General features: G+C 41.9%; 1 protein-coding gene across 4 annotated transcripts in view; it reads right to left on the minus strand.

Moving 5' to 3' along the window:
* The window catches only part of EMCN (endomucin), a 94,194-nt gene that overhangs the window by 35,178 nt on the left and 49,827 nt on the right, over positions 1-9,189 (minus strand). For 3 of the 4 annotated variants that reach the window (XM_014941338.1, XM_014941330.1, XM_014941317.1), the window contains 2 exons: positions 6,850-6,978; positions 285-317 (listed from right to left, as the gene is read on the minus strand). In XM_014941338.1, coding sequence (XP_014796824.1) covers positions 285-317; positions 6,850-6,978 — 162 coding nt within the window. The remainder of the gene's footprint in view (positions 1-284; positions 318-6,849; positions 6,979-9,189) is intronic. The other variant, XM_014941321.1, reaches the window with a different exon arrangement.

A 9,189-nucleotide genomic window follows, 5' to 3' on the forward strand; every position in this document is an offset into this window, starting at 1 on the left:
TATCAAATTCCCCTTTCATCATGCCCGGCCTGATTTTTTTTTTTTTTTTGTGCTCCCACCCCGTTTTCTTTTCAGTATCTGCTAGTCTAACATGGCATTCAGCTGAAATCACAGAAAAGTTACTCATTGCTACAAATTGAGCATCAATTCTCTGCTTTTCTGTACCACATTTCAGGTTTGTACTTTGCCCAGAGCCTCCTCGTTCCCTGAATGTTTCCTCTCCTCAGGTTGCCCCCCTCCCACCCCACGCCAGCCCTTTTTGCCAGTGTGCACACAGCTCTTACTTGTCACTTCTCTTGGGGAGCTCACGTGAAGGCCTGCAATAAAACAGAAGGAACAGGTTTATTAGCAACAGTTCTAAGGTCAGATGTCCACAGTCTTCACATCACACAAACTGGCAGACTCTAAGACCGTGCTCATTAACCCCACAAGAAATGCTGACCCAGAACTGACACTGTTCCCAAGCCCAGAAAGTCTGAGCTGTGAAAGCTTGCAGACGTCCTTTATAAATGGGGGTAGGATCCAAAGCACAGCCTACACTGCGTTATTATTCTGCTTAAGAGAAGAAAATCCTGAATTAATTGATACATTCCTAAAAAATTCCTCCTGCCAAAACCAACTAAGTGCCTGGGAGCGAATAGCTGGCATTTAACTGACAAATAAGTGTTTTATTAAAAAGAACCTCAAATGCCTAATTGAGACACGTCTTCAAGTGTCACAAAACCCTTTAAAAATGAATCTTCATTAATTATCTCGGTGCTTTTGGCTAGCAGACTGCCGAGCAGCAGGAGTAAGAGGCACTGGTAATCAGGAAGAAATGGACCTTGCAGAGCGCTGTGAACAATGCTTACTGGCCCACTACTGTCAGCTTCCTCCAGCCATTTCACAAGTTTTTGGTGCAGAACACTAATTTTTTGTTAGCTCTTTATTTTTTTTTTTTTCAAGTATGCTGCTGCTTTTGTGTATCTAGACTGTAGCATGCTTGGAAATCAGGGTGGGTGTGAATATTTGGAGGCTAGCCACAAATTTTTATTATGTCCCATTAAATCTCTTCTGCAATCACTTTAAAGTCAAAGGGAGCTGGGCACCTAACTCGCCTGTATCTTTGAGAATATCCACCTGCGTGAGCTGGCAGCAAAACATTTATCTGTTTGCACAAGACAGACTGTCTCTTGCCAGGGGCTAGTGACTGACACTTTGCCCACCTGGCGAGGTCTCTCACACTGGATTACTGGACCTACCATGGAAAAAAATCCCTTAGGCAATATACCCTTAGTACTCACTTCTTATTTTGATGTATAAATCATAGCATCTGGTCACCCTCCTCTAGACTGGAGGGCACCATAAAAGCCCCCTTGTTGGGTCTTTTCAGGGTTCACTGCTGCCACAGCATCTGTGGGGAACGTGGTGCATCTGACCCTGTCCCAAGAGCTCCCTGGGAGGACATGACCCACCTGCACGTCCTCCATGTCCCAGCTGTACCAGGCTGGGCGACCACAGAAGGAGCAGTGTGAAGGCAGCCCTAACTCCAGGCACCCCTGAAGCCTCTCCCCTGAGTGCCTGGGGTTGCAGGGCTCCTCTTCCGACCGGGATCCCCAGGGAGCACGAATCCACCCTTATGCTCTCACTGCACTTTCTGTGCTGTGGACTGATACTTTGCACAAAGACAGCTCCTACCACCGGAGCTGTGACATGCATGAAGCATGTTCTTTTAACTGTGGATCACTTGAGCCACTGGGGTGCAAATAACCAATTTTGCTAACGATACACGTGACAGAGCTTTAACTGCATTTGAAGCACAAACACATGAAAAGCACATTCATGTTGAAAAGCCAAATACTTAAAAGCATGAAAAGCGCATTCATGTTGAAAAGCCAAATACTTAAAAGACAGCAATAAGAGCTATTCTTGAACATACTAAATATTAGCAATGCTGAGTACTCTGAAGATACACAGTTATCTCACACTGGCTTCCTAGGATCCAGAGGAGACTTTTTTCCTAAGCTTTTCTGTCATCTCATTAATCCATCTGCAAAAAGCATTGTCACCTTGCTCAGAGAACATCTCTGTGATGATTCATTAGGCAATGTTTATAGCATGTTTGGGCAACATTAATGATAAGAGCTAAGGAAGATCATTCGGGAAGTTAATAACTCGCCTATCAAAGGAGGTTTGGAACGACACACAGAACAGAACACAGCAGGACATATACCTAGCATTAAGGAAACATCCAAATATGATATGATTCTGTGTTACCCAAATATTGCCTTTCCTTCAGCCTATAAGGAGTGGGATCCCATGGAAAAAGTATCATAAGATCACACAGCAATGGTCAACCAAGCAAACGGTAAAGCCCTGTGTGTGCCTATTCTTGGAGAAAGGCTGAAAACCTTGTCAAGTCTTACAAATAGGTCACTTCTCTATGAAACTTCAAGCCTTATCTCCTAAGCCTGAGAAGAGTTGAGCTTTCCTGAGAAAACCCCTCACGATTATAACATAATTATACATTTTCCTTTAACTTCACTCTTGCAAAAAAAAAAAAAAAGAAAAAAAAAAGAAGTGAACCATCTTGGTTCAAATTAGAGCAAATAACAAATCAAAAAAGCATGTCAAGCCCAAGACTGATATCCAGGCTCACCCCAAGGACTTAAGGTTTGTCAAAGCTGTATATGGGTGACATTAGGCTCTGCAAACAGGAAGGATCAGACAACCTGCAGTTCACTACTCACAAACACCACAAAAATCCATGCTGCCGTCCCAGCCAGACCTCATCACTTCAGTAAATCCAAACAGCAGAAATGATCCCAGGTAGGAAATGTGACAGTGGCCCACTGCCCTTTCTTCAAGGACTGCAGCAGACTCCTGAGTCTTGTTATTTTTCAAAAACTGCACACAGCTACACACAATAAAACTACAAGCATCTTTCCTAAAGATCTCTCACTCAGATTCTGCTAGAGCATGAAAAATTAAATAGGAAAAATATTGTCCCCCCCTCTTTCTCCCCCAGTTGCCAGTATGCAAGCAAGGCGCCAGCTCAACCTCTGTTCAGAGATTGCTCAGCCCTGATACACAAACAAAGCTCTGCTTATCGGAGCAGTTCAGCAGGTGATTTCAGTTTGCATTTTCTAAATAACCATCCAGTGCCCTTTTTGGTAGTGGGGTGACATGCTGCTGCTCTACAGAAAGAGGAGGACAGAAGGAAAGGCAGCATTCTGCTTGCTAACATAGCTACTGTAGTTGTTCGAGCTGCCTGTTTCAGAGCTTTCCACATCCTTTGGTGTGGCGAGTTAGGGGGCAGATGCTCTGCATAAATAATCCGGGAAGATTTCCAGATTCATCATGAAAAGTGAGGTGTGCAATGCTGGCTGTGCTGAGCCCTTGTTGTGCAGTAAGGAGGACAAGGATAAAAAATTTGGCACATGGTGGTGGTTTGATTTGAAAAATACCTGCCTGAGTCAGTTCAGCGCTGGTTAGAATCTCGACAGATGGAGAAAGAGACCAATAACTAACCTCTCCCCACTCTGTTCTCCAACAACTGCTACCTAAGCAGCCTGGATACCCTGCAGTTTTCTGCTTCTGTTTTTGGAGGGCAGCCACAAGAAACTGTGTTCACTGGCAAAACAAATGAATAAATTTGGCTGATTACTCAGAGGGGATACCACAATATAAACCAAAGCAACAGCAAGAACTTTAAAAAACCCTCCTTGCCCTGACCATGCTATAGATCTGTAATTGTGTCTGTAATTGCGTTAACTGATGCTTTACTATATTTTCTATCTCCCAGGCATTTCTCTTTTTTCGTGTCTCTCTCTTTGTGAAGAAGCTGAAGATATGGTGGGTAATTTTTACCTAATATCACTATCCAGAATTCCTACGCAGTTTGCGTACAGAAAGGAGTCAAACCCTCCTTGTCTTAGTCATAAGAATTTTTCTTCGGGAGATGCCTCCTGTGAATCAAGTGAGTAGGATTTATAATTGGAGGAGTGCAATAAAGATATCAATAGATACAGCAGGTTGATTCATCTGACAGTTTATTATAATAGATCATTTGATCTTACCATCCTGCTGGGTGAACTTAAGCTCATACTGCTTTACGGATTTTTGTGTTGTTTAGGTCACAGAATAAAAAGCTACAATGCTTGCAGATTCTCAGGTGTATTTAGACTCTTGACTGATCCATTAAATCTCTGTTTTTTCACTAATTAAACAGAAGGGGAAAATTAAATATTAGCAAGCAATCCTCTGTGGAGGCGGAGAATGAGTAGGAGTTACATTATCCCTGACAGCCTAAGTTAAAGTTGAAGAGGTGTGTGTGTCAATGGCACACATGCAGGTTGCTCTCTTAGCTGAGAACAGTCCCTTCTCTGACCTGGGTGAGCACCACACAGCCCTTCCTCCCTGGCTGGTGGTTTCAATCTTCTTTAATACAGCAATACTGTTCTCTGATGTTTCTCCAAGTTCTTTCCTAGGCTCCCCCACTCGTTTCAGTCTCTCTCCAGCTCTCTGTGGCATTCCTCCCACACCCTGATCTTTTGATACGGCTGATTGGAAATTTCTCTTCAAGATGTGCTCTTTTCTTTTGCTGCAGCAAGAAAGGAAATTTTCACCAAAATGGCATTTTTTTTTTTTTTCAAATGGAAAATGGTCTCAAAACTAAATATATTCTTTTGCTTTGAGGTTAGCCAGCTGAATTATTTTGGTTGAGCAAACCAAGTAGAAACATCTTGTTTTGCATCAATTTAACATTAATCTGTGTTCCCCTGAGCTCCCATACAGAAGCTGTGGTTTGGGTGCCTCTGGCTTGCAAGCTCTGCCAGCCCCTATGGGATGCAGCACCAGCCCCACTGCAGGTACCATCCATTTTTTAAGCTGCAAAAAAGGGAGGAGTTGGTGCTGTGAGGAGACAGGAAAGGTACAAGCAGGGAAATCCTGCTGCAGAAGGAAGTGATTTAGAAATGACAGCTATATGGAAACTATGCCAAGCACCTAGACTGGCTCCCCTGGGAGAGATGGGACCTTCCTTTCTCAGCCAGGCAATTATAGCCCTGGTATCTTGGGTAGTCCCCAAGCTCAGGAAGATTTATTGCTTTTACAGCAAAATGAGTTGAGGAAGGTGTTGACTTTCACAAACACACCCAAGGAAGGTTTTAAAACTTTCTGGGCAAATTTTTAAATGTAAAATGTAATTGTATAAGTAATGTAAATAATGGTTTTAAACTGAAGGACTGGGAGTAAATCTTAGGAAGAAATTCTTTCCTGTGAGGGTGGTGAGGCACTGAAACAGGTTGCCCAGAGAAGCTGTGGCTGCCCCATCCCTGGAGGGGTTCAAGGCCAGGCTGGATGGGGCTTTGAGCAACCTGGTCTGGTGGGAGGTGTCCCTGCCCAGGGCAGGAGGGGTTGGAACTAGATGACCTTTAAGGTCCCTTCCAACTCTAACCATTCTATGATTCTATAATAGGTAATTAACACATGTGATCCACAGCCAGATGTGTATTCAATTACATTTCAACCTGGAGAATTTACCTGTGTGAGAGCGCCTTTAATAAAAAAATTGTGATTTTCTGCTTGATTGCAGTGTACCAATGGTAAGATTTCCATACCATGCACGTCTGCCAATAGACCCAAAGCCTAACAGGATAACCAAGCAACTACAGCTCACAATATATGCATTATGGGGCACAGACTTATTGAAATAATTGCAAAGAATCCTCTGTAAATCAGTGGCCTTGGATTAAAAATTAAAAAAACTCAACTTCCTTAAAATGCTGTTATTATAATATCTTTTTTTATGCTTTGAGCATTTCAGTGCGTACTGAGCATATGATAGTACTCCACTTTTATATCCAATCCTATCCTCTATGAGGAATAGTCACAGTACACGTGCATGCTTATCTCCCACAAACACAATCCAGAAGTTGTAAAAAGAGTCCCCCTATCCCCTGGGGGATGTTAAGCATTAATAATAATTGGCATATGCAAACAAAGTCAGGGTCCTTATTGGATTTACACACATGTAGATGAAAGTAAGTATAGAGTGAAATGAAGGCTCAAGAGACCTTAAGAAAACCTGAATAAATGGTTCTTCAAAATCTAGGAATGTTAAGCCAGCTCGAAGCATAATAAATGATCACTCTCATGACCTGGCATCAACATTCACCTCAGTGTTGCTTAGTGGATAAAAACTGTTTTTCTAGGTGTGTTTTGGTGTAAAATTAGACTGGAGTTGGAAAGCATTAATATCTTTTTGACCCGACATGTGACCATGTTGTACTTTGAACAATGTCATTTAATTGGTAACACGCATTAATTTGCCCTCCAGATTTATTAACAATCATAAAAATTATAGCTGTTTTCTCCTTTGTCTCCTTTGCTTTGCAGCCAGAAAATTTATCTCAATAACCTCCTCTGGCAGTCAATGCTACACAATGACCACATACAGCATATATAAAGATTGCTATTATCTTTTGTAATTTATATCCTCGTGTAACGACATTGAGTATCCCAAAGGAATGTTTTGAAGTTCACCCATCACTCATCATAACTTCAGAGATAGATGACATGGACATAGCATACCCTGCAAGAATAAGGAGGTGGCCCTTGTTCCGGGACAATGTGCAAGTGAAGAAGAGATTCAAAATTACTTGCATCTTTGTAACTGTTTGTATAGGAAAATAGCGTGCATGTTTTCAAGACTTACCTGAAGTTCCAGGAGCAGAAGTGGTTTCTTCTAGAGACGTTGTAGAAGAAGCCCTTGTTCTGGGACAATGTGCAAGTGAAGGAGATTCAAAATTACTTGCATCTTTGTAACTGTTTGCATAGGAAAATAGTATGCATGTTTTCAAGACTTACCTGAAGTTCCAGGAGCAGAAGTGGTTTCTTCTAGAGACGTTGTAGAAGAAAAAGACCATCCTTTAGTAGATGAAACATCCAAACTCAAACTCTGATTTTGTGCCAACTGTGTTCCACTTTGTTGCGTGGCTGGAAACGAGACAGACATTCAGGTAAGATAGACCTGTACAAGTATTGCCTTAGATCCTGCACCATCCTTCAGACAAACGTTCCCACCATCACAGAAGTGACTCAAGGTCAGAAAGCACTACAGCTTCTGGTAGTGTCTTGACAAGCAACAAACCATCCCCTACAGAGCTGTTACTACTGGCATAGCTAAGGCATCTTTAAAATACATCCTAGCATCAGAAACAGCCTCACATCTTTGCCAGAAGACAGCATAGAGCTCTGACTTGGGAGCCCAGAACAACTAGGCAGTCTTGCACCAAGAGCAACAGAAGCAGAAAAGAGAAGCTTACTTACTGTCCTCTATTTTTAACTTTAATTTAACAAAAAATGAAACCAAAAAAAATAATCACAAGCTTCAGCCACAACTGTCACATAATGTGATATTGTAAAAAGTTTTAGGGATTGTACTTAAGAGCAGAGTTAATTATTTTAATCAGTGCTGTTAAGGCTTAGGAAATAACATATCCCTGAAAATTAAGGTCTGAAAAAATTAAAGTGTCTTATTTCTGCTTTCCCAGAGTCAATAGAGGATCAAGGCCATCTGTGTCACAAGATTTGCAGCCTAGGGTGAGTCCAAGCTGGTGATGCAGGGCATGGCCTGAGCCTGTGGAACTGAAGGTCACCGAATGACAAAGAATTTCAGCTGTTCCAGCACAGCTGGTAATTCCTATGTCTGTGCTCAAACTTCAGTGTAACAACAGGCAAGACAGTGCCTACTGAATAAAACATAGGGGTGGCCAAGAGTAACCTTATACTTCCTTTCTGATATAAATCAGAGAGGCGACTGAGCTGTAAACCGCTTTCAGTGCCTCTTCATATGAATTTCAAACACCTGAACTAAAACAACTTTAAGACAAGTTAGTCAAACGAGTGCAACATCATGCACTTGCAACATGTCAACGTTGAGGAATGCTTCATCACACGCTTTATTCAAAACTTTGATTACCAGTTTGGCCCCTCAAAGAACCCTTTTCTCAGGAAAAACACCCCAACACCCACAGCTCCCTACCCAAAGCTCTGCCACCACACACCTTTAACTTGGACCTTCCTTTCCCCTTTTGTTTATTAAATGCAATACCTCAGAGAGGCAACCTGCAAAAAAAATCAATGAGCTAAGAAAGAGCGAGCTGAAATCATTGGATTCTGGGGATTCATGCAACTTTGGGAAGTGAGTAAATCAATGAGCTAAAAAAGAGTGAGCTGAAGTCACTGGAGTCTGGGGATTCATGCAACTTTGGGAAGTGAGAGGGGGTGGATGGCCAGGGATGATATTATTGAAGATTGAGGCATGGAAGAAAATCAAACTGAAAACTGTACTAAACAAGCTTAAAAGCCTAAAATTTTCGCTGGAATTCTAGTGGATGAGAAGCATAATTTCACTGTGAGCTACCTGCAGAAACCTCAGCATTTTACTCTTTCAATATGCAAGCTTAATCTGCAGTAGAGATGAGTGCAAAAAGCCCCTCTACATCATTTTTTACTATGGTATAATGCAAGGATCTGAGAACTTTAATCATTCCTGCATTCTCACCATAGAAGCTCTGAATGAAGCTTTAAAAGCTCACCTTTTCCACTTTTGGTTCTTACTTTGGATGTTTCAGACTCAAATTTTAAATGTCGAATTTCAATCTGAGATCAATTAAAAAGAAAAAGTAGAAACCCCAAAGAACCTACTTCTCTCTTGAAGACACACGGGCTTTTAACAATAACAGCAACCATCTTGTGTCTCCCTTATCATAAGTTGGTAAAAGCTTGCAAGGAAGAATGGAAAGTAAGGCAGAATAACAGTGAGCTTTCATGTGCAGAGACATTTGAACACAAACACGCTTTGTGGATGCTGCAAAACAATCAGGTGTGTGGGAGAGAGGAGGAGGGAGGCAGCCAGTTGCCTTGTAACCCCGCGGAGAGCTGTCTTCCCATGGGGATCACACGTTCCAGGCATCCTATCAGTCCTGGCAGCAGCCCAGCCCTGGGTGCTCCTCTTGTCTTTGGGAGCTGAGAGAACAGATTGTTCTCGGGAACACGGGCTGCACGCTGATTATGCCTCGTCAGGGGATCATAGCATTTCCATTTCTTTTTTTTTTTTTTTTTTTTTTTTTTTTTTCCGCCTGGGGGAAAAAAAAAAAAAAAAAAAAAAAAAAAAAAAAAAGTTCTAGGAAAAATATTAAACCC

The sequence above is a fragment of the Calidris pugnax genome, unplaced genomic scaffold, assembly GCF_001431845.1.
Source record: "Calidris pugnax isolate Ruff unplaced genomic scaffold, ASM143184v1 scaffold34, whole genome shotgun sequence".
NCBI classification, from domain to species: Eukaryota; Metazoa; Chordata; class Aves; order Charadriiformes; family Scolopacidae; genus Calidris; species Calidris pugnax.